The sequence below is a fragment of the Sinocyclocheilus anshuiensis genome, unplaced genomic scaffold (genome assembly GCF_001515605.1).
Source record: "Sinocyclocheilus anshuiensis isolate Anshui unplaced genomic scaffold, SAMN03320099.WGS_v1.1 scaffold227, whole genome shotgun sequence".
NCBI lineage: Eukaryota > Metazoa > Chordata > Actinopteri > Cypriniformes > Cyprinidae > Sinocyclocheilus > Sinocyclocheilus anshuiensis.
This window is the reverse complement of record NW_015549590.1, coordinates 663,959-688,375: the sequence shown is the minus strand read 5'-3', so window position 1 is coordinate 688,375 and position 24,417 is coordinate 663,959. Positions and strand designations below refer to the sequence as shown.

The 24,417-nt window shown below is 38.4% G+C and overlaps 3 protein-coding genes across 7 annotated transcripts in view; 2 read left to right on the top strand and 1 right to left on the bottom strand.

The window, feature by feature from the left end:
- The window catches only part of LOC107658041 (sorbin and SH3 domain-containing protein 2-like), a 60,878-nt gene extending 53,083 nt beyond the window's left edge, over window positions 1-7,795 (top strand). Inside the window, exons 24-29 of the mRNA XM_016446430.1 lie at window positions 71-886; window positions 1,972-2,172; window positions 3,190-3,303; window positions 4,347-4,396; window positions 4,556-4,662; window positions 4,937-7,795. Coding sequence (XP_016301916.1) covers window positions 71-886; window positions 1,972-2,172; window positions 3,190-3,303; window positions 4,347-4,396; window positions 4,556-4,662; window positions 4,937-4,998 — 1,350 coding nt within the window. The 3' untranslated portion in view covers window positions 4,999-7,795. The remainder of the gene's footprint in view (window positions 1-70; window positions 887-1,971; window positions 2,173-3,189; window positions 3,304-4,346; window positions 4,397-4,555; window positions 4,663-4,936) is intronic.
- Window positions 7,796-9,503: 1,708 nt separating this feature from the next.
- Window positions 9,504-20,786, top strand: LOC107658037 (PDZ and LIM domain protein 3-like). 3 transcript variants are annotated; one of them, XM_016446425.1, is made up of 8 exons: window positions 9,504-9,799; window positions 15,192-15,343; window positions 15,757-15,841; window positions 17,828-17,895; window positions 18,160-18,342; window positions 19,265-19,392; window positions 19,676-19,787; window positions 19,937-20,786. In XM_016446425.1, the coding sequence occupies exons 1-8, from the start codon at window positions 9,707-9,709 to the stop codon at window positions 20,124-20,126; spliced, it is 1,011 nt and encodes a 336-aa protein (XP_016301911.1). In that variant the 5' UTR covers window positions 9,504-9,706; the 3' UTR covers window positions 20,127-20,786. The 3 variants fall into 3 exon arrangements, with proteins under 3 accessions (XP_016301911.1, XP_016301910.1, XP_016301912.1); XM_016446424.1 differs by lacking the exon at window positions 17,828-17,895 and adding an exon at window positions 17,287-17,474; XM_016446426.1 differs by lacking the exons at window positions 17,828-17,895; window positions 18,160-18,342 and adding an exon at window positions 17,287-17,474 and having other exon boundaries at window positions 9,505-9,799.
- Window positions 20,787-20,825: 39 nt separating this feature from the next.
- Window positions 20,826-24,417, bottom strand: part of cfap96 (cilia and flagella associated protein 96) — a 7,507-nt gene continuing 3,915 nt past the window's right edge. For all 3 annotated transcript variants that reach the window (XM_016446423.1, XM_016446421.1, XM_016446422.1), the window contains exons 5-10: window positions 23,508-23,727; window positions 22,357-22,494; window positions 22,197-22,272; window positions 21,863-22,042; window positions 21,589-21,761; window positions 20,826-21,431 (exon numbers count right to left, since the gene is read on the bottom strand). In XM_016446423.1, coding sequence (XP_016301909.1) covers window positions 21,380-21,431; window positions 21,589-21,761; window positions 21,863-22,042; window positions 22,197-22,272; window positions 22,357-22,494; window positions 23,508-23,727 — 839 coding nt within the window. In that variant the 3' untranslated portion in view covers window positions 20,826-21,379. The remainder of the gene's footprint in view (window positions 21,432-21,588; window positions 21,762-21,862; window positions 22,043-22,196; window positions 22,273-22,356; window positions 22,495-23,507; window positions 23,728-24,417) is intronic.

Genomic DNA, 24,417 nt, shown 5'->3' with positions numbered 1-24,417 from the left:
TTCTCTTATTTTCCAGCGTGTATCATCACTATCACTTTCTGTTTCTCCCTCTCTCCTTCTTTCTCTTAAGCCATCATCTGCACGTACCCTCTACAACTCTCCATCCCCATCTGTCCGTCCACTCTCCTCATCCTCTCCCAGTCCACAGAGAGCTGCACACCTTCAGGCCATCACCAGCGAGTGGTTGGCCCTTACTCTGGGTCTGTCTCCTTCAGGAACCCCTGCCCCCACACCTCCTCCCTTCCCTTCCAATTTCCAGCCATACTTTGAAGTGTTGGATTCTGCCATCTCCCCTTCTCCTGCCTCCTCCATGCTGGGCCGCTCTCCAGCCCTCACTCCCCACACCTCCACTCCTGCGCTCAAAGAGGGTCACTTCATTCCCATCACCTGCCCAAAGTCCTACATGTCCCCCGATCCCAGCCCGTCACCTCAACCTTACCTCACCTCCGCCTCCTTCACTCCTTCGCCCACCTCACCCATATTTGACTCCAGCCCCAGGTCTAGCAGTGTCATAGAGATCTTCTCCAGCCAAAAAGCAGATTTAGCCGAGAAAGAACTGCAGTTGTTCTCAGATCGCAAAGACCTCCACAAACCAGTAGAGACAGACCCGCCTATTGACTTGGTTGTTTTAGAGGCATATGAATCCCCATTGGACATTCTTCCACCTAAAGACCCCGAGGATGATCTGTGTGAGGAGTTAGTGTCAATCATTAAGGCCAGCCAATCAAAGGGCAGGTTCAAAGAAGAGGAGGGATTTTATCGCCAGGAACCAGATATAATGGAAAAGCTTCCCAGACTGTTTATAGAGGAGGAGACAAATGAACCCCTGCCATCAAATACATTTACTCCAGTCCAACCCGCCCATAGTGAGGGGTCAGATTTTGAGGTAGTGCTCGCTGTGTGGTTATACCGCCCAAATGAACAGCCAAAATAGATTTCCTTACAGGAGAAGTGTGTAATGTTTTAGATGACTAAATACTAAATTTCAGGTTTTTGGATCGTACTTTTTTTTTTTTTCATTGGTCATTATTTTTTGCCTGTGATGCATTGAAATTAATTTTTGATCAAAACACCAAACCTGAAATCACTTTTATTTTTAGACAAAAAGCAAAATTTAAAGTAAAGTGTAAAAATGTATAATAATAATAAGAAATAAATTTTTTTTAACAATCAACATTCAAAAATCTGAGTTGTTTATAAACATTTAAATTGCATATTAGGTTGTTTTTTAATCAATGATATAATAACATTTCTACTCCAATTTGTTGTTGAAATATAAACATTTAAATGGTGGCTGTGATATTTTTTAAATCACAGATTTATTCAAACATACATTAAATAATAAAAACAACAGGTTCAGTAAAAATAAAATTAATATATAATATGGTGTATATATTTAGCAAAATGCTCCTCTCTGGAGTTATTTTTCTGGCTGACTAACAAGCTATGGACATTGAATGGCTTTCCTGAGGTAAATATAATGTAACATTGTTTGCAAGCTGTTTTGTTTACATCTTTCCATTCAGACCCAAAAGTAACAAAGCACAAAGCTTATTGCAATTATTGGATGGTAGGCGCACTACAAATAATGTTTAGTAAAGTTTTGTTTACTCATCAACAAAAAGAAAACAGCATAGCCTAAAAGATGTTGGTTCATCAAAATGAAGATACTGTAGATTAAAAAGGAGTTAATTTTAATATTATAAAAATTTATATTATAAACCCAGCAATATTATCCACCTCAGCTGGAAATGAATTTATGGTTTTGGCCGAAATAGTTTTAGAGGGCTGATGCCGCATTTTGATTATGAATATTTTTAGAATTTCAGCACGTAACTAATTTTTGCAATTCTGTTTGGTGTCGTTAACGGCACAAAAAATGACACACTTCACCTTTAAATCCTGAAGCATCAGTAGAGGATGATGAACGTATGACTGTGGCATGTATAACTGTTTTCGTCTCCACACCAGCAGGGTGAAGTTTCCCAGAATGCCTCTCCACGTCTCTCTCCCCTGTCCTCACAGATGTCATTGCCGTTCAAACTGCCCTCATCGGCTAAATACTCTCCCCCTTCCCCGCGCTCCACCCCCCCTCTGCCCGGGGTTTCACAGTCGCCCCCTCCCTCTGCAAAACTGTTCTCTCGACAGGACCTCCGCTCCCCAAAGGTCAAGGTAAAGACAAGCTGCTTGTTAGTGACTGTACCAGTGCTCATCCTCCTCCACCCTTCCCCCTAGTATTACCACTCCATAATACAGGCACTAACATTCCCTATTAAAGTGACCTATATAACTTAAAGTACATCATCTCTGCGGTATGCATTTCCATGAGAGATTTATTGCACCACAGTGTGCGCGCTTCATAAATGAAACACAGAACAATGTAGTTCATATGTCTGACATACAGTAAATTATTACAGTTATATGGGGAGCTAGAGTCATTAATTATTAATAAGTCGTAGACATATTTAAATCACCCAACCCTTCCTTTAAATTAGCTTTATGGGCCTTGCCCTATTAGTTTTGTCCACTGGCATGGAAACAAACAAACAAAGAGTGCTCAAAACGGATGCTTGGGTAACGGAATAAATAATGAGACATTTAGAGCAAAAAGAAACAGGCACAATTCTGTCCATGAGTAAATTGTACGAATTTTTTGAACTTTTTTGTATAAATATATTACGCTACAATTAAAAAATCAGGTTTGGTATGATTTTGTATGTTCACCAATGCTATATTTATTTTATCAGAAACAGTAAGAACAGTAATATTGTTAAATATTATTACAATTTTAATATATTTTAAAATGTAATTTATTCCTGTGATTGCAAAGCTGAATTTTCAGCATCATTAGTCTTCAGTGTCACATGATCCTTCAAAAATCATTCTGATTTGCTGCTCAAGAAACAATGTCAAGAACAGTTTTTACATATTGATAAATTTTTTTCAAGATTCTTTGGTGAATAGAAAGTTCTAAAGAACAGCATTTATTTAACATTCAGTTTTTAACTCTTAACTGTCACTTTTGATCAATTTAATGCATCCTTGCTGAATAAAAGTATTAATTTCTTAAAAAAAAAATAACATACTGACTCCAAACTTTTGAATGGTAGTGTATACTTTTGTAAAATGTTTTTATATATGACTGCACATAACATTCATGTCAGCTTCTCTCGGCTCTGGTTCTTTCAGTCTGTGTTAAGGCGTGATGTTGTGGTTGTTGGTAAGCCCCCTCGTAGCCCTGTGATGTCTAGGAGGTCCTGCGGATCGCCTGTTAGAGGTCAAACCTTTTCGTCATCTCATAGGGTAGGGAGTATGTGCACCTTGTGTGGCAATGGCACATTTGACTTGAGGGAAATTCTGTTTTCTCTCTTTTCAAAGTATCCCTGCACAACGCATAATGTCATTCACTGTATTTGACCTGGGAATTCACTGTTTTGAGTGCAGTTCTTTCCATATTTGCTGCTACAGCTGGATATAATGATATTAGGAATGATACAATATATACTGGCATATATTTGTGTCAGCGTATGATGCTTCCGTACGCAGTATCATTCCATCAGTACAATATGAAGGAATGCTGAGTCAGTGACTAAGGGATACTCTTAACACCATGGCCTTGTCTGTCTGTGCATTAGTGCATTTTGTGGTCAAGAAAATAACATTTAATTCCTAACTTTGCTGTAGAGTGATAACATTTTGTTTGGTCAGCATGCTGGAAGTGTGTCAGGAAGTGGTTTTTCCTGCATGTCCATGCCTTCCTAGATCACATATAGTGGATCTCTGCAGTCTTTTTTGGTTGTTGTGGCTCAAAGCAGTTGAGATGATTGGCTTGTACATGCGGTATTGGTTTAAGCCATGTGTTTGGAGTGTCTGGATTACTCGTGGGACTGTCCCAATGATCTTTCCTGTGTACACAGCTTAAACAAGGTGTACTCCCCAGGGCCAGGCAAGCGGCCTATTCCCCACATTTCCTTCCAAACAAGGGGAGTACAGTCCTCGTTTTCAGGATTTAAGGCATTTCTCGACTGTTTCTAAGTCCACAAATCAAACATATTTTAGGAAATATGTTGTTTGATGGCTTAGAAAACCAGAACTTGAGCCGCGGTAGTCCTGGATCTCACACGTATTTGAAAAAAAGTGCAATTTTTTTTTTTTTTTTTAAATCTGTATTTAAACCGAGTTTGAGCGTTTACATAATTCAGATACACAACTGATCCAGGTCTGGCCTCAGGCTTTGCATCAATGGTTCGTCACGAGCACAGTTGAACTCTCAGTATCAGATGGACATACAGCAGAATGAGAGATGGAAACATTTAAATGGCCTTTCCTGTTTTCTCTCTTTTCAGTCCCAAAGACAAGCATATGTTCATGATCCGCTTCAAGGTGCAGGGGAACCGTGAGTATTTCAAGCCCTTTTCTATATCCATAAATTTAAAGTAGATTATTGTTTTATGCTAGCATTATTCCATTGTGGGATTTGGTCAGTATTACAAGCCCAGATACTGAAATATAACCTAATGTGGAAAGCACACTTAAAGAGCCTTTCCTCTCGCAGATTTCAAGCCCTGTATAACTACATGCCACAAAATGAAGATGAGCTGGAACTGAAGGAAGGAGATGTTGTTGACGTCATGGAGAAGTGTGATGATGGATGGTTTGTAGGTAAGACTGTAAACTCCATTTTCATTAGGTTGCTGGTTACTATACAAGGAGTGTTTTAGTGTTGTTCATTTATTTGCCACTAGCTGGCGCTATTGTCCAACCAAAAAATACTGTCAGCACTGTCATGGTCAGAGAAAAAAATATAAGGTGGATTTGTCATTACTAATTATAATAATCCTATATGTCAATACACACACTTGCCTTTACATTTTTTATTATATAGATAGATACATACAGTATTTATGCTGGCCTCATTCCATATTTAATATTTTAGGAACGTCCAGGAGAACCAAGTTTTTTGGAACCTTTCCTGGGAACTACGTGAAGCGGCTATAAATGGACTTTTCCAATACACATCTACTGTGGAGAGATGGACAATGTCACTTACAGCTACCTGCTGGAATTAGCATGACATGTTCCAGTCATCAACCTGTTGGACTGACGGAAAGCGATGAAACTGATGAAGTGATGAAAGGCCAATGGCCTTCGAGGGGTTATTGCACCATTTATGTCATTTGGTTCAAATATGTTGATAATTACATTTGGAAAGCATTACATTAATTAGGAATTTCAGTAAAAGCTTTAAAAGATTTGGTTGCCTACATTTTTCTCATAGTTGAAAATAATCAGTTCGCTTGCCTTCTAGTTAAGCTGATGAATTTCAACATAATGAGTTATCAAGTGCCCTATTTATTAAGAGGCACGTTTTCTTTCATTGGAAGGATGAACTACAGTAGGTGAGGAATGATCTACTGCTGGTGGCCCTTGTACACTGGACCTGATGTCTGATCTGATCTAGATTGTATAGACTGAACAGTATTGCAGTGTCATGTTTGTGTCAGGCAGTGGATATTACAGATGACCATTCCTGCCAACCTGTATCTTTTCAGTATGTTATTAACTTTCTGGTTCAGAAGAATGACCTCCGGTTTTCTAGGGCTCTAACGTTCTTCCTCCAGACATTCCTTTGAGCATTTGAAGGATTTTACAGATAAGAGAAAAATATTTTTGATATTTTTCCATCTAAAGAGATAACGTTTTTGAGAATGCAATATCCATAACAAAAAGCATTTTGGCAAAAGACTGTAGTAAAATGACTCAATGTCTCTACTGCCTATAATATTTCTGTGTTGGGTGACCTTGCACATCACTTTTGGTTTACACACTGTAATCTATTTATGGCCATTAAGAGGAGCACATGATACATAATTACTAAACTGCAATTGGCAGCCACGTATTTTGTATATGTCGCCTTCCGATTGGTTCAATTTGAGTGAGGAAATGTACGTAAAAATCTATTTTTGTTCATTTGATCATTCAGCAAACGTTTTTCATTATGATATACTTAATATATTGTTGATTGTTCTACATGTCTATGATCTCTTTTCAGCACAGCGATTACACTCTCATATTCAAATGTTCAATTTAAAATATGCAGCGTTTCAATCTTCCAGTGAGACTGTATGACTAACCGTTTTATTCCAGTCAGTAAAGCAAGAAATGTAAATGTGTCAGTCAGTAGAAACATGAACCAATAATATGTCATTTAGGCAATATTATACCTCATGGAATTATGCAGTCTCTGTGTCTGTCAATGTGCTTAATGTACCAGTAAAATCCTGCGCATGTTGTTTCATAAAGGATTGCTCATCAGTGCAAACGTATTATTGTACCAGTATGAGAATTCATCTGGCTCTGTGAACCTAATCTTCATTGTGGTTCAGTTAAAGACTTGGCAGACTGTCTTCCATTCTTAAGCAGAAGTGAAGTAAACTGTGCTGTTCCTGGTGCATAATTTTACCACATGTAATTTATGTAATGACATGGCTATTTGTAATATTTAATAATGCACAATTCAGGAACACATGTTTATAAAGTACAGAACACTGTGATATGTTCAGTAAATTAAACCTATCTGCCACTGACTGAACATTAGATTTGGTGCTAGAGTGTGTGATGGACTCTGATTGGATAAAAACTGACAATTGCTCTAATATCATTGGTCAAAAACAGAAAAAATATAACATCACTGAATTATATAAAGGAATGCCATGCAGAGTCCTCAACCACTGCTGCTGGTTATATCAACAAGTGCAACCACTGATTAATAAACAAAAAGTGTCTGATTAGGTTTTCCAAAAAAGTAAAAGCAATCATTGATTTTGAAGCCTTTGTCTTTTTTCTCTGTGGAATAGTGAATAAATAAATTCTATCAGTTTTCATCAGACTATGTTCTCAGTGGGATTCACAGTCTCCGTAAGTGCATAGGACAATCGTGCCATCCTGAACGTCGGCCTTCTGCTAGCAATCTAGTCCCTGCAGACCGTCCAGTCTATAAACAGCTACATGGTGTCCTGGAGTTGTCCCTCTTGCTGCCATGGAGACACAGTAAACAGAGGGTCAGTCTGAGAGAAAGAACCAGAGCCATCCAGCCTCCTCACAGGAGGCAGGGTTTTCTGTCTAGACTCTGTGCTTTTCCCACATTTGTTTTTAATGGAGCAAATTCTCACGCTCTTTTAAGCACTTGATAAATATATCTGGGAACAGAGCGCAAACCCCAGTTAACATCCATGCTTAGAAGGCACAGTTTTGCCCAAAATCATCATGTACTCACTCTCATGTTGTTCCAACCCCCTTGAATTTTGGAACATGAGGGTGAATAAATGACAGAATTTTCATTTTTGGACAACCTGTCCCTTTCATTACTAGAGGGGGTACTTGATGTGACAGCCTGGGTTAGAGAGGGATTTTCTGGTGTTAGGGGTTCCTCGGTTTGATGCAGCTCAGACCATGACAAACAGCTCGTCCCTGGCACACCAAACAAGGAGCTGTTCAAGCCTACAATACAAGTGCTCTCAAGCTAGAATTTGGCCTTCATATAAAGAGCACAGTGCTCCAGTGCCGTGTAGTGCAGTACAGTATGCTCCTCTCTGTGTAGGTACTTTGGAAACAAGTATCACGTGCACGAATGATTGTATTTCATACATATAGCTAATAAATAGGATGACAGACAGAAGCATCACTACACCCTTCTGGTACAAATGTGAAAACTGTGAAACTTAGCAATTTGACGATTTATATCCATATATCCAAAACTGTATCAAAAAAGAGAGTTTTAAAATGTCCCAGGTGTACTGAGGAAAAGCTAGAAATGCTCCTGATGGCAGCACTGAAATAAAGAATGGCATCCAAAATATTGACTAGGCCTACTGTACTCTGTAACATCAAGTTGTAAATAAAACAAAGATTTTTGAAGTATATTTCACAAACAACAAAACAATAAAAAACTCTCCTGCTTCATATAAACAAGAAAATCCTGAACACTATCTCAACTTGCAAAAATATATGAGCCTTTTTACCTAAAAAAAAAAAAATCACTGTTACTTTCCGCTTGTTTGTAATTAGTGAAAATTATTAGCAATTTCTGATTGAATTTCTGAGTAGTTTACTGCATTCCCTGCTAATATACTATAGTGGTATATTTGGTTACAACAAAAAAGTATTTGTACACTAATCATAAATATATAACAAAATGTAAGTACTGTATATTAAAACTACCTGCAATAAGCACAATATTTAAGCAAAACAAAAAGCTTTAAAAGATTTCAAGCAAAATTTAACGGGACGTTCAGAACGCGCTCTCGATGTGTGTGTGTGTGTGTGTGTGTGTGTTTATAAAGTTGAAGTTTAGCGTGATTGCTCGGCGCTCCTGCGCGCGAGTCTGAAAAAGATATATGTCCGTCTATCGCATGTTTAAATACAAAAACAATAAAAAAAGAAGCGCATCGGAATGGACACAATGCAGGATCTCGAGATGTTTACATTTGACACGACATCTTAAAAATGTGGTGCTTATTCGCTAGATGCCGAAATCGTACGGGGTTGTAGTGCATTATGTTTACATGACAACGTGGAAAAACGATTGAAAAGAAGCACAGTGGAACGCAAGAAGGCGTTTTGTGTGAACCATCTCTAACAAACGTTTGTTTTGTCAGATGTTAGATACATTAGATAGTTAATGTGATGAACTGCACCTGTGCTAGTCTGTTAGGACACCTGTGTGAACTTTGTACATGCGCTAAAAATATCACTTGAGGTCACTGCAACAGTCATTGCAAAAATGGCTCAGAAAAGTTAAGTTAGTTCGGAGAAAAGGTTGGTTTGATGTTTTAAACCAACTAATGCAATGACATTCATACATTTTTAAGCATGGTTTATGTTTCCAAAACTGTTTTTGGAGCCACTTCATGTGTAATGTAACAATGACATCAAGACACTAGGCTAGATAAATTAATTTTTTTTTTTTTTTTTGGTGGTAAAGTAAGAGAATTATCACTTGAAATGAAATCCAAGCAGTTTTCAGTGTTCCCTTATGTGGTTGTGTTATTGACATTGTTTACATTCCCGAGAGGAGATGTTTAAAAGAGCAACACATGCTGTGTTGACATGAAAATATGACATATCGTTTTGTTATTGTGTTCTGTAAATAGTTTGTAATCTGCTCATCAGCAGCAAAGGCTCTGACTCAACGCTCAGCCTTAATTTAATGATGAAGTAGCCTATACTCCTCTCAGTCAGGGACAGGTGTCTGCCGGCGGTAAGGAAAGAAAAGTCTAGACAGCAGACAGGGTGATGACACAGCGAAGAAAGTCACTGGTGGATGATTTTAGCTATCAAACCGCTAAGACTTATGGGAAAAGAGGATTAATCATAAAGGGTGCAAGGTTTGGATCTGAAAGAGGTGGGGGGAGAGTTTGAACCCTCAGTTTGTCATTCTACCCTGTGACCTCACGAGAGGAGTGGCATCCTGGCATCATCTTTCTTTCATTCACTCACTCACTCACTCACTCTCCTAACCCCACACGCATGCTTAAAAGGGACTCAGAGACAAGCACTGGCTTCCAATCGTGGTTGGGTGAGCCATTCGTCCAGGGTAGGAGAGACAGAGCTGAGATACTGCAGATCTCTCGCCAATAAGAGGAGACTGTACTGAGGAAGCAAGTTCAACTTTGAGAAAGAGGAGGCTGAACAAAACAAGACAGATATGCCACAAAACGTGGTTCTGGACGGGCCAGCCCCTTGGGGATTTCGGCTTTCAGGAGGCAAAGATTTTAACCAGCCGCTGACCATAACTCGGGTAAGCGAAAGCCTTTGGCTAAAGTCTGCTGCTTCACACATTCCACTCATAGATAATGATGCTTTTGATGTGCTGGGTAACACTGCCGTGGGCATGAGAAACCAGTGGGTGGATCATAAAAAAAAAAACATTCCCAGGACCTCACTTTAGACGTAACTGAGGAGTACAGTGAGAAATATTTTTAGAGCCACAAGTTCAAACTGACATTTTTAGAAACATCTGTGGTTGTCAGGGAATCATTTCCCAATAGAGACTTTCTATGTTAGTTATAATTACCCAGTTTTTATCTTCATGTCGTTGTGATTTACTCTAGTAGTGCATTTTAGGAAATCAATACTTATATTCAGCAAGGATGCATTCTATTTATCAAGTAAAAGACATTTCAAATGCTACTTTTTTAATTAAAAAACCTTTCTTTTGAACTTTCAGTATTGATAATAAAAACAAATATTTTTGAGCATCAAATCAGCATACAGGAATTTCTCCTCATTTGACACTGAAGTCTGGAGTAATGATACTGAAAATTCAGATTTACCATCACAGGAATACACTGCTTTTTAAGATATACTGAAATAGACAACAGAAAACGGTTTCAAATTGTATTAAATTATATTTCAGAATATTAGCCTTGGTGAACATTAGAAACTTCTTTCAAAACATCAAAAATCTTACTGTATTAAAGGTTACGTATTACAGCTGTACCTAAAAGTGTATATTACATGAACATGCATTTTCTCTTCAGTAATTAACATGTTAACAAAAAGTCAGGGACACACACACACACACACACACACACACAGAGGCTAGTCTAATGCCTGGCTCCGGAGGGGATCTCTACACCTGTTGTCTGAATGAATCGCAAAGCTCTTAGTCCAACAGTATTTTAAACAGCCGATGAAGTCCGGACATTTGTGATAACAGAAGAGGTCAAAGGTTAACTGAGCACTCAATGATATGTGTGAGATGAATTGAACAATCTCTAATTTAAGCAATTATTTCAGCACAATCTCAGGCCTCATATCCACTCAGATTGTTCATAAATGTCTAAAACGGTCTAATCCTTCCGAATAGATCACCTGAAGGTGGTGAAAGCGCCCCATTTCATAGATAAAGTTATTTTGAACTGAATAAAAGGCAGGTATAATGGAATGCTAGATTTATGCTCGGCAACTGCACCGTTTATGTGTTTTGGGTGAAGGCTAAGAAGGTCCTAAGGCTCCACCTGACTAAAACTATGAATCTCCCTTATACAGAAAGACACTACAAACTGCCTGTCTAACTACTTCTGTGTCTCTATACGAACTCTATTGGGAGTTTGACTGTGGGAAATTCTATGTATTGCACCTACAGAACAGCTACATAATGACTTTTGTATCTCATCAGGCTTGTGTCTGAACAGCTTTTCACAGGAAGCGCTGCATTCTGATGCATGGAATGTAGCGGAATGATTAGTAGCTCAGTCTCATCGACAGCAGCTCTTTGATCGTGACATTCAAGTACATTCTTAGTGAAAAGTCAGTTCTGACATTCGCCATAAATTGTGGAAAAAACGCAGCAGAGAACGGACAGGTCGTCGTAAAAATGATACTTCCCATACACCCTGATTGGAACCAGAACAGCGGGTCTCACGAAAAATGAATTGCCCTAACAGAAAAAAACTGTGGTGCTACCATAGTAAAGTGATTTATACCATGGTACTCCAATGTACTTCAAAGAATATCATGGTATTGCCAATAAACATGTCTGAAAAGTATATTTCTTCTGGTGCAGCACTGGATTTGGTCACAATAGGGAAACAGAAACTTCCAGGTGGACTAGACGTGAAGTCTCAGCTGAGCAGAATGATGTCATTTTTCAAATAAACCAACCAGGTTTATTTAACATTCCTAGCTAACGACTTCCCTGCAGTATCCAAGTAAAGTGACATTGGATTTGATTTCAAACAAAAACAATAAAACCCACTCAAACATAATTTAAATGTTTTAGAATGATCATGTTTCTTATTTCAGTGTATGCCAATGCCAGATCCTGAAAGCTAAATATATTGCGTCTTTAAGCAGAGAAAAACTGATGACTAATGCAGAATGCGTGTGGTTTCTTTGTAAAACCGCTGTCTGTAATCATACATGTATTGATGCCAGCAAGGTGGCTCTTTTCTCATACTATGAGCCCTGATGTTCTTATTCCAGTAACATTAGCCTCCATTGATGCGGGCATGCCAGCACAGATGGGGCACAGCACAGCACAGACCGTCTAAATTATACTGCTGAATTAAAAATGTAAATGACCATTATATTTCTAAATCCAGTCATTGAGCAGAAAGCTTTAACAAATCATTTATTACAGGGGCAGTCCTTCTGGATTTAGCCTGGTTTAGAGCTTTTTGCTCAAAGGCATGATATGGATAGTTCATGGTTAAGCATCAGTTTTTAGCCAATTCACCCAAAAATCCTTTACTCACCCTTATGTCGGTTTTCGTGTAGGTGCACTCACCCTTATGTCGGCAGAATACCTAACAATTCACATTTACTCACCCTCATGTAGTTCCAAACCTGTATGATTTTCTTTCTTGTGTGGAACACAAAAAGGAAAAAGTGTTTTGCAGCAATGTCATGGAAAAACAATTTTTGGTTCTCCACAAAGCCCTTCAGTTTACAGTTCTTTTTTCAGTTCCATTTTTTTTTCCTTAGTGTGAAGAACTATTTTAGTAAACCTTTTTTCCACTATAAAGAATGTTTTGTGCATTTAAAGGTTCCATGGATGTTAACGGTTCATCATGGAACCACAGATGCCAATAAAGAACCTTTATTTTTAAGAGTGTGTATTAAAAGCCAGTGAGGTCTGATGTTGTTTTGGACCCCATTGACTTTCATTGTATGGACAAAACCATTAAACAGAATATAATTTTTTCCCCCTCCACAGAAGAAAGGAAACCATACAGGTTTGGAATGACACAAGGGTGAATGAATTTTAACTTAGGTGAACTATCCTTTAATTTATTCTGCCTGATGTTGCTCCAAACATAATGTCGAATGTTCAGCGTGCCCTTACATGCTTCTCTTACGGGTTTGTGTGTCACCTTGGGGATTTTTCTGCACAGGTGCTGCAAAGCTTACAAAAACCGAATTGTTATATTCATGTGTCACTCGATGGTTTCAGCTCAGTCTAAGCTCCCTTTGTTTCCATCTATTAAACAGAGCATCTTTGTTGTTGAGCCAAACACATCTCTCATTTGCTTGAGTAGTGTCAAGGGAACGATCTCATTTTTATTGTGTCCATTCTGAGACATTTGGATGCTTCTTTCTTCGCAGTAACCCTTGATTTCTGCAGACATCCCCATAATGTGTCTACAGGGGAAATAAGGCCTAGTTTTTGTTTGTTGCCTTAAATATGGATAAACCAATAAGATGTATTTTGTGATATCATGATATGGGAGGACAAAGATAATTGTTTTGTCATGTACACAAAGCGAAAAAGGCAACAGGAAATGAGATATTACAGCGTGACTGTTATTTGACAGGAAACAGAGCTGCTAGCTTCATCAGTCAATAAATTATGTGTTAGGAATAAAACAACACAAATCTTAAAACCCTCTGGTCTTAAATAGCTGTTGAGACTTGACCTGGTATAAATCTTCCCTTCTCGAGAGGCAGACTTAACTAGAAGAAGGTCAGCGGTGTTGGGATATACACTATCAGAGCAGCTGAGTCAGGTAGAACGAGGCCTGCACACAGGACGAGGTGATGAGATAAATGACTAGGGGGACGAGGAGAATACCTAAGAAAATGAGCCTGGCACTGATGAGAGGAATAAGGGATGATGTCAGACTCCATTAATGAAAGAGAGGTTGATGGGGAGAGAAACACCGGCCGGCAGGGTGGATGCCAGAGCAGTCAGATCATCAACCGCCAATAGGCCTGACTGTGCTCCCCTGGAGGCCTTGACTGACACATCCACAGCTCGCTATTTTTAGTTCACTTCTAAACCACAGTGGGTCAACAGATTGTTTCTACCCCTGTCACTTTCCGTTTAGGTCTAAACTGCTCTATAGTTTGCTGCAAACTTGTAGTGACTTTAAATGAAGGCTCCTAAAGAAACCGATTCTTTTCATTCAAAACTTTGTTAGAAGCTGAAGCATATTTAGCAATGACCTAGTAAAATCTAGTAATGTAGTAAAATCATCAATTTAAAAAAGAAAGAAAATATACTTACAGCTTAAATACATGTGAATGTACAAAAAGTATTTGACTTAAAAAAAAGTGTTTTTATTAAATTTTTTATTATTCATATACTATTATAGTAGTGAATCTTTTAAATGAGCTTTTATTTTATATTCTCTGTTTTATTTTAGTAATTATGTTATGCGCTTTTGTCATTTCTATTTAATTTTAATGAATCTTTATTCATTTCGTTTTATTTCAGTTATGCCGAGTTCACACTGCACGATTTTAGCCCGATTTTTCACTCGCCGACAGGTTTTGCGAAATATGAATTATCAAAGACGCGATCTGAGGGAATCGCCGATGCGTCGCCGACACCCGTGAAATATTTGGCATGCTAAATATCTGGAGCTGTCGCCGATTCACAATCACGCTGTGTGAAATGAGTTCTGACTGAAAAACACATCGGCGATGACCTACAGCCAATGAGAGAACAAGATACAGGGCAGCGGGAAGTTCGGGGAGGAGTTATATGAAACGTAGTTTGCGGACCAGTGTTGCCAAATCTGCGATTGCCGCCGGTTGTTTTTTATGTCAGCAGGTTGAAGTGACCCCAATAACGTGATATTTAGACCCTGGAATGTGAATTGTACCAGGAGAACCCTGCCAAAAAAATTCGTATTTTACCCCCGAACGCGATTTTTACTGGGGGACCCCCTCGAAAGCAATTGGGCTATTTTCAGGCTAGTTTGAGTAGTAATTGGGCGGGTTTTGTAGCGAAAACCTGGCAACCCTGCACCAGACAGAGCTGTCAGCGATTCTTCCTATTGTGAAGTCATGCAATGTGAAACCCCCTGTCGCCGATCCATCGTGCAGTGTGAACACAGCAACAACTGAATGCTACCCCAGATAGTCACGCAGTGTGAAAACAACGGCGATCCGACGAGTTTGAAAATCGTGCAGTGTGAACTCGGCATCAGTTGCATTTTAGTTGCCATTTACATTTTTTTAAGTTTAGATTTTTTCATTTGATAGGCTATTTATATTGCATTTCACCGTCATTTCAATTACCATATACAGAAAAAAAAAGATTTTTATTACCGAAATGACAAACATGCTCATTATAGAAGAGATGTATTCAAGTCATTGTGTACGCATGCCATTTTTTATGTATTTATGAAGAAATTAATAGATGCGACAAAAAAAACATCAAGTCTGGTTCTTGTTTTCAGGTGACACCAGGCAGCAAGGCATCTCGGGTCAACCTGTGTCCAGGAGACATCATCCTGGCTATCCAGGGAGCGTCCACTGATGGTATGACTCACGCTGAAGCTCAGAACAAGATCAAAGACTCCACCAATCAGCTTTTCCTCAAGATAGAGAGGTACCATGAGCTTTTCTCATTAAAGGATAGTTTTACAAACAGCGTTAAGCATCTTTCAACAACTTTATATCAGGTTCTCTCACCTCCTTTTAAAGTTGCAGCCAGAGGGAGGACCGTAAGCTGGAATTCCAAAAGAATTCGCCTTTACCACTTGCTATGAAAGTGTCCATCAGTACCCACAGAGCCTTATTTACGACAACGATGAATGTGTCTTTCCTCGGTGATTAATGCTCTCTCATAAACCATCTGGCTTGTACATGCCAGTGTGTTGACGTTACTTTACTATCTAGAAGCGGTCATGGCCCTGGTGCACAGTAATGACCCCCCCAGTGCTCTTTGATCTTTTTTGTATGATTTCACAGGAGGCGAGTAGGCTACATGGTGTCTAACTGTGTGCATTAAATGTGTTGCAGGCCAGAAACAAAAATGTGGTCACCTCAGGTTATAGAAGAGGGGAAAGTGAACCCATTCAAAATCAATTTGGAGGCAGAGAAGCAAGTAAGTGTAATGGAAAAGAAAAACAAATGCACCGTTCTTTATTTTTATCTGCTTATAATATGCAGCATGAATTTTTTTTTTTTTTAAGAAACACTAGAGTGCATGAGGCATGTTAAAGGGATATTCCACCCATAAATAAAAATCCTCTCATCATTTACTCATCCTCATGGAACACAAACAGTTATTTTTAGAAAAATACTCCATCTCTGTGAGTCCACATAATGCAGATGGATGGGATGATGCTCAAATTGAACACAACGGTGTTTCATACAACCCCAGTTGATGAATCCATTTCTAACAAAATTATAGGTGTATGAGAAAAATACGAATGTGAAACTCTTACATCAATTCTAATATACTTTAATACAGCCATACATCAATAATAGAATATTGATACTAATATTGATGTAAGCGCATTGAGAAACTCGTGCGAGAAGTGACGGTCCTTCCGTATCACTTCTTGTAAGTTTCACAATGCATTTACGTCACGCTTCACAACACGCTGATGTTTGCGCCATGCATGAACTCATCAACCTGTGCATGACAGTTGGCTGGAAGGAATGGTTTATATCTTACAAAGTTTAAAGTATTGGTATTTTTCTCACCTTTCATATCGCTTCATAAAATATTGATTCATCGTATGGATGACCGTTGTGTTCATTTTGAGTGCTTTTTAAAGCGTCATCCCATCCGCCAGCATTATATAGTATGGACTCACAGAGATGGATTATTTTTCTAAAAAATGGAGTTTGTGTGCCACAGACGAAGGAAAGTCATATGCATCTGGGACCACGCGAGGGTGAATAAATGATGAGAGGATTTTCATTTTTGGGTATCCCTTCATAAACTGTGCTAAGCTGCTATTTTTTGTTTGATTTGTCCTTGTACAGGAAAAGTTCACCTAGAAATGGAAATTTGCTAAATCCACTGGATCCTCTGCAGTGAATGGGTTCCGTCAGAATGAGAGTTCAAACAGCTGATTAAAAAAAACATAATAATTCACAAGTAATCCACTTGACACCAGTGCCTGTTTGTAAGAAATATAAGAGAAAAACATATTTCTCTCCTGATTCAGTCTTTTTCCCCCACTGGAACCAATATTACGAAAAAATAACTAAGTTGGAAGCAATGGTTTAAAGTTAAAAATGTTAATTGACTGGAGTCGTGTGGATTATTGTGTTGTTTTTTAGCTGTTTGAACTCTCATTCTGACGGCACCCATTCACTGCAGAGGATCCACTGGTGAGCAAGTGATGTAATAAAGAAAAAAAGAAAAAGAAAAGAAAAATGTGACCGCTTGAAAAACAATATAACAGATTAGAAAAATGTAAATGAGTTCAAGCGTATGCAGCATCTAAAGGACTTATCTGCAGAATGTGGTATGCAAATGTGGTGTTTGTGTGGGGCTTTGAGTATGTAGTGTGTCCATCTGTCCTACACATGCAGGAGTATAAACCTATTGGCACAGGTCATAACAGAAGAGCACAGCCCTTTGTGGCTGCCGCCAGTCTGGATGACAAAACGCAGGTGGTGAGCTCCACCTACAACACTCCCATAGGCCTCTACTCTCAAGATAACATCCAGGACGCCCTGCAAGGACAGATCCGGGGTCTGGTGCATGAAAAGCCTGAGGGGTGAGTGCCAACATGGATCACCCCAACCATATGGACTAAGATACTTCTCCCTGCTTGCTGTAGGCCGGCTGCCCACTTACCACTAACACACACTCGGATCCTCCAGAAGTCCACACAAGTCTTCCTGCAGCCCGAATATAAGCATTTGGATAGAGAATTATGATGGAAAGAAGTTAATTGGGTTCTGTTAGAGATAAGAAAGGGCAACCCCTTATCTAATACTTTCATACTAGTATATTATAGCAGAACAAATATTCACATTTGGGCTTGCAGAGTTGGATCTTGGAGGACTTCTGCTCCTTTACCTTTCACCTCTAACTGTCTATTCACATCTTCGCTCTTATGTCTTACAGGACATTGATTACTTCGAACACAAGTTTAATGTCAGACCAAAGCCCTTCATATCTGCAAGCCAAAAGAGGTCATTAGACAAAAGCACCCTACATGTAGTCAAATATGGTCACTTGATAACAGTAGAATTTGTACATTTTTACATTCATGCATTCATTCAGCTATAAAGCTGCAGCACCGTATATACTGAAGCTCTATGTACATCTCTAACTACTTCTTCCATTCTTTTCTGTCTTGTTTGTCCTTTTCTGCGTCCTCTGTGTGGCCCCACTGATTTGATTGCTTCCTGGTTTGGTCCACCTGGCTATAATACACCGACCTTACACAACTCCAGTGACACTACATCCCAGACGCTGAAGGGAAATGTAGCTCAGATGCCTGGCACCCCGTCGGCTGGGTCCAAGGCAGCTCTTTCTGCAGAGTATAACTCCCCCATTGCATTATACTCAGCAGACAATGTCTCAAATACACTGCAGCAGGCTCAGATGTCCACTGTAGTCAGGCAGGCATCACCCAGGTAACCAGAGCTTTGTTTACACCACCTTACAAATCTACTAGCTTGTGCTATACAGTAAGCATAGCTGAATAAGGACCTGATAGATTAAAGACACAGGGTTCCTACAAAAAACTTCAAAATATTTTGGGGAAAAATGAAAATATTGCAAATGTGCACTCTAAAAATAAAGGTTCTTTAATGGCATCTGTGGTTCCAGATCCAGACCTTTAACATCCATGCAAACTTTCCATGGGAAAAAGGGTTCTTTGGATTTTTAAAATGTTTTTCACACTAAGAATTTTTTTTTCTTTTACTAACTGTTCACTGAAAGGCTCATTGGGAACCTAAAATGGTTCTTCTAAGGCACCACAGTGAAAATCCCCTTTTTGGAACCTTTATTTTCAAGACTGTAGGCCTGTAATTAAATATTAGTAATGGAAACTTCTACATAAGGAATATTGGTTCTGGTCAATATGCGATGAAACAGAAATAAGCATGACCAAAAAAAAGATTGTTTACTTTATTTACAATGAAAGTCTATGGGGCAATGCATAAATGCACACAAGACAAACATGGGTTTATATGAGACTAGTTTCAAAACCTGTTATGACCATGTTAAACCACAGAAAACACAAAATAAATAGAAATTAATTGACTGAGAACAGTAGCTCCACTGCTAAGTTATGATTTAGACAGCTTTACAATTCAAACAACACCAACTGTGGTAATCGACAGCATGTTGATGCTGAATTGAATCCAGGACATTCTTTAAACTTATTTTATACCAATGAAAGTTCTAAACAGTTTCATAGCCAGCATCTAATATTCATAATGTGTCCTCCTGAGCACTGCCAAACTTTTATATAACAGAATTATTATTATTATTTTTTTTTTTTTACTTCATGGACAAACATTGTGGGCTTCTGCCTTTATTTGTTTTCAGCCCTATACCCCTGACGTCCATTGAAGACTCTCATGTGTACCGTATGCTCCAGGACAACCAAGAGCAGCCACATGAACCACGTCAGTCTGGATCGTTTAAGGCCCTGCAAGACTATGTGGAGAGTGATGGTGAGCTGCCTTTATCTGTTACTTCACAAGACAGAAATTACAGCTTGCTGCACTGATAAAGATGTCAAAGTTTAAATGTCAGCAAATATTCTGGTGAACTACAGATGCACTTGAGGAGTAATAGTTTTGCGGGCTCAATTTGATTTAAGCTGCCTTCACTATTCTCAACAATCCTGCTAATGATGTCAGTCAGAGCCCGCTGTTCTCGTAATAGTCTGGATTCAGTATGAGGGAAAATTTCACATTGCCGAAGTGGATCTGAGACTCTTTATTCCTCTGACAGGCACAAGGCCCATAGTGACTAGAAGTGTAAAAGCCCCAGTGACAAAGCCCCAAGCTGCCACTTCCTCACTCCAGAAGCTGCCTCTCTGTGATAAATGTGGCACTGGCATTGTGTGAGTACGGCATTCAGCACGAGACCATACAGATGGTGTCTTCTTTGAGAATATAGTACCAATTTTCATGAAAATTGTTCTACACTGAATAGTATTCATGCATTTTAACAACTTCATTAAATCAAAGTTTTTCTACAATTGGCTCACAGTGGACCAGTGGTGAAAGCTCGGGACAAGTACCGCCATCCAGCCTGTTTCGTGTGCTCAGACTGCGGCTTGAACTTGAAGCAGAAGGGCTACTTTTTTGTGGAGGGACAGATGTACTGTGAAGCCCATGCTCGAATGCGAATGACCCCACCTGAGGGACATGATCTAGTTACTGTATATCCTACCGCTTAGAGGGACTGACAGTTGAAATTAGACAACTGGTGTTGATTGCGATTATTGCTTGTTGATGTTCTGTTATTCATTTATTAGTTTATAAAAAGAAATGCAAGGCCAATTTAAAGCCATATACACAAGGTATTAAGATGTTTTTAGTGATCGGATCATTACTACATTACTGTTTACACCTGGTATTAACATGCATTAGGCATTGCTTCACTGTGGCTCGGGAAGCATTCAGGATGGACTGAATTTAAAAGCAGTGTGTTCACATGTGTTTCTGACTACCTTTGCATGGTTCACTGATACAATTCCAAAACATGTAAGACCCCACAAAGCATTTTGAGCACTAACAACTTGTGATCTGATCACAGTTAATGCTAGGTGTAAATGGGATCTATACTCTCAAAACTCTTTCTTAAGGCCTTAATCTAGTTCTTGTTGAAAAGCTGTTAATTGACTCTCCCATTTCTCACATATTAGGCTTCTGTGCAGAGCAAATACTGAAATTAAACAAACTATAAACTACCTTTAGGTTTCAGTTATTCTAAAATATGAAAGAAAGATAATTTTGCTTTTAATACAGGTTTAAATATGCCATCAGCTAGGTACAAAGTATTTGGTAATCAGTTTTCCAGTACAAATTCTTTTTAATGTTTTTTTTTTAATATATATAATTTATATTACTATTATTTGTGCTGCATTATTTTTTTCAATTCTCATGTTTCTAAATGAACTTATAGGCATAGTTCACACAAAGCAGAAAACTGTCATAATTTACTCAGCTATCCCTTTAAGGCCACGCACCTTTTATAACACATAAGATGAAAGGTTTATTATATCACAACATTGTAAATTATGAGACATTTGAAATTATTTGTCTAGACCATATTCATAAAATGAATGACATTAATGCTGCAAAAACTTGTAAAAATTTAAGAGCTTACTGAATTGGCCAAACACCTTGCTGGTTAAATACATACTATGTGTTTTTAATGTTTAATAACTTGTGATTTTAGACAAAAGTGTCTCAGTGGACTACTGTAAAAGTGGTTAAACATCTCTAGATGTCATGAAACAAGTATTTTTTTCTGGGGTAGTAGTACTGAGCATAAGCTCTTTTAGTTCATCTTGAGCATAACATGAGGTTTTTTGAGTTTATCTTTATCAGTTAAGAGAATGATGTAAATACAATTCAAAATTGTAGCTTTTTAATCTAAAGACCAATATATGACATTCATTTATTCACCTGAAGACATCACACGTTCTTAATACGCCATCACAGAGGGGATTCGGTTGTAGTTTGTGGAGTTCACAGCTCTGTAAAATAAAGTAATTTACATTACTGTGAGCCTGAAGTGTCTTATTCTGTGGAATTTAGTCAGCAACTGATATTAGTGATTATTATGCTAAGCATTAAGCACTTTTTAGAGTGTGATATGAGTGTCTTGATGCTAGTTCCTGGAGCTCAGCTTACTTATTGACATTGAGGCTGATGATGCTCTTGACAGGTGTGCTCTTTGGACCAGGGGAGGGATGAAATATTTTTACTTCCTTATTCATCATTGCTGATTTGGTCTTTTTGGAACCATAGGGTTCTGCAGAGTAGGTGGGGTAGGAATCAAACGCTCCTGCTTTCATACCTCCAGTCTGCAAAAAATAAATACACCACCAAAATGTTCCAAGATGGCAACTCTTTCCATATGCATTTCATGAACATTTGTACACTGTGTTTGATCTCCTTTACATACCTTTTTACTGGGCGAACTTGGTTTGAAGGGCACCGTAATGTGCTTTTTCTCCTCTGTCTTCTTTGGAGGTGGTAGAGGTTTGTCAAATTTGTAAGGATTGCTGTCAAAGCATTCAACTGGATGAAGGTTCAAACGAAACGCTCCCCCTTTTAGCATGGATTTGTGTGCCATGATCTCACGCTGGTAAACAAATTATCTCTCTCATTAGAGAAAGAGAACAGTCATCTGCTTGCATAGAATTATACTGTCAGGTACTCAGAGGACGCCTTATCTTAATTAAAACAAGGACCCGGGAGTCTGATTAAAAATCTCATTTAGGTAGACCTAAAAATACCTTTAGCATTTCCTTGGCTCTGTCATAGGGGTCTGAGGAATGGGACACCATCTTGGAGAGGGTGACGTCAGGATAGCTATTAGGGCGCAAGGACAAATCAATACGTCTGACAGCAAAACCACAGAAACTTGCACATTAGAGGATAATGTCATTTGCTTACCCATAACCACTTCCCTTCTTGGGCGGATTGCTGTAGATGTTTTTTCCAGGTGATTTGTTTGGTTTCCTTGGATTCTGTAGGGCACTCATTGCTTGAATGGGGCCTCCAAATGTCCCATAATAGCTGCCCACTCCACATCTACAAATCAGAGAAAACCATTAAGCAACTGTATAAGAACAGTTTCAGGAATAACTGGAAAAACTGTAAGCTGCATGGCAGTTTTTTTCTGGTATAAATAGGGAAAATAATAAGAAAAAAATCAACAACAAAAATACAGACATCTACCTAGTTCTGTGACTAGCAGCCTTAATGGCTCACTCAAGCTATTATTCCTCTTGCTATTATTCCTCTCAGATGCACATGAAACCCAGACTGTTTGCATTTGATGCTTTGAACTATTGCAACATGGTGAAATCCTTTTCTTTGAAAAATTAAGGACTATATCTTGTTTTCAGGTCAACAAACATCATTAAAAAGCACAAAGCATGTTTCTTTCTCGACAAAATCTTGTTTCTGGAGTGTTTTTATGTCTTCAGATTTTAATAGACCATGCCAACCAATGCCTACCTCTCACACTAATGAAATATCACTGAGCCAAATACATCTCAGGTGCAACTTTGTTCTCCTTGGTGTAAAGACTGAATATATCTCTCTGGATAAAATCTGCACCAGTACACCAGTCAATAAAGCTATTAAAAATTAAAGGGATAGTTCACCCAAAAATGAAAATTCTGGTTATTGATTATTTACTCACCCTTATGTCGTTCAAACCTGTATGATTTTTTTTTCTTTTGTTGAATATAAAGATATTTTCTCCATACAATACGAGTCAATGGTCGACAAAATTGTTTGGTTACCAACATTCTTCAAAATGTCTTCTTTTTGCTCCGTAGAAGAAAGTGATACAGGTTTAAAATAAAATGAAGGCGGGTAAATGATAGACGTTTTTCATTTTTGGGTGGACTATCCCTTTAAGATTTTGTCCATTGTCACAACAACATCAACAATGACCACAATACTACTACGACGACTACTACTATTTTCGTCGTATATTTTCACAATTATTTATCACATAAAACAATTTTTTTTTAAATGAAAATGCATACATACATACAAATTTGCCGTGTGCCACAGAAAAAAAAGGAACTCACGTTTTTTTCTCTCCGTTACTGGGAAGAAAGGCTTTGCCTATGTTCCTTTTGGTCTGTTGTATCCTGTACTGTCTTTCTATTTTGACAGGGTCTGTGAGCGCCTCTCTCTCAAAGATCCTCTTAAACTGCGTGTCGAAGTATCCCACCTGGAGCGCGCTCTTTGATTTAGCTCTTCCTGACAACATCTGTTTGTTCTTGTATGCGGAGTCATTAAATGGGCCTTTTAGTGACAAACAAAGTGCATGAGACAGACATTAAATATTTTGCAAAACTATTAACTTTTTTTTATTTTCTATATTATGCAGGGGGCGGGGCTAGTTGTCACATTAACCCATGTGTATGTTGTAGGCTACTGTACATGTTTATCCAGTTACACAAATGCTTATTGTCTCTAGCTGAGTTTTAGTAGCCTAATGTATGTTGGTTGCAAACATTACATGTTTGTAATGGCTGTTAGGTAAACTAGTAGCTAAACAATATACAGTAATCACACCTATACATTCCGACAAGAGTCAACTCAGTCATTCTTGAGACATGGGACAAAACAGGTCCAGCAATGGTAACTGCTATTAGCTTTAAAAAATACAAATATTTTCAATTTTAAATGTCATGAGGGATTGATAATAGAATGTATTTAACACCATTATCACCTTCAATTTAATTGTCTCATTATTATACCAGTTTCTTAATGTCCTCTGTCTACATCTAAAACAGTGTGTCCACAGAGAAGGGTTCAATCATTCATATGCAATAAAATGGATAAAAATGTTTTTTTTTTAATGATGAAAAAGAGCTTGTTTTATCAAAAGCAACACTTAATAATATCTCCTATCAAAGCAAGGTTGTTTTTTTTAAAGGGGTCATATGATGCGATTTCACGTTTTCCTTTCTCTTTGGAGTGTTACAAGCT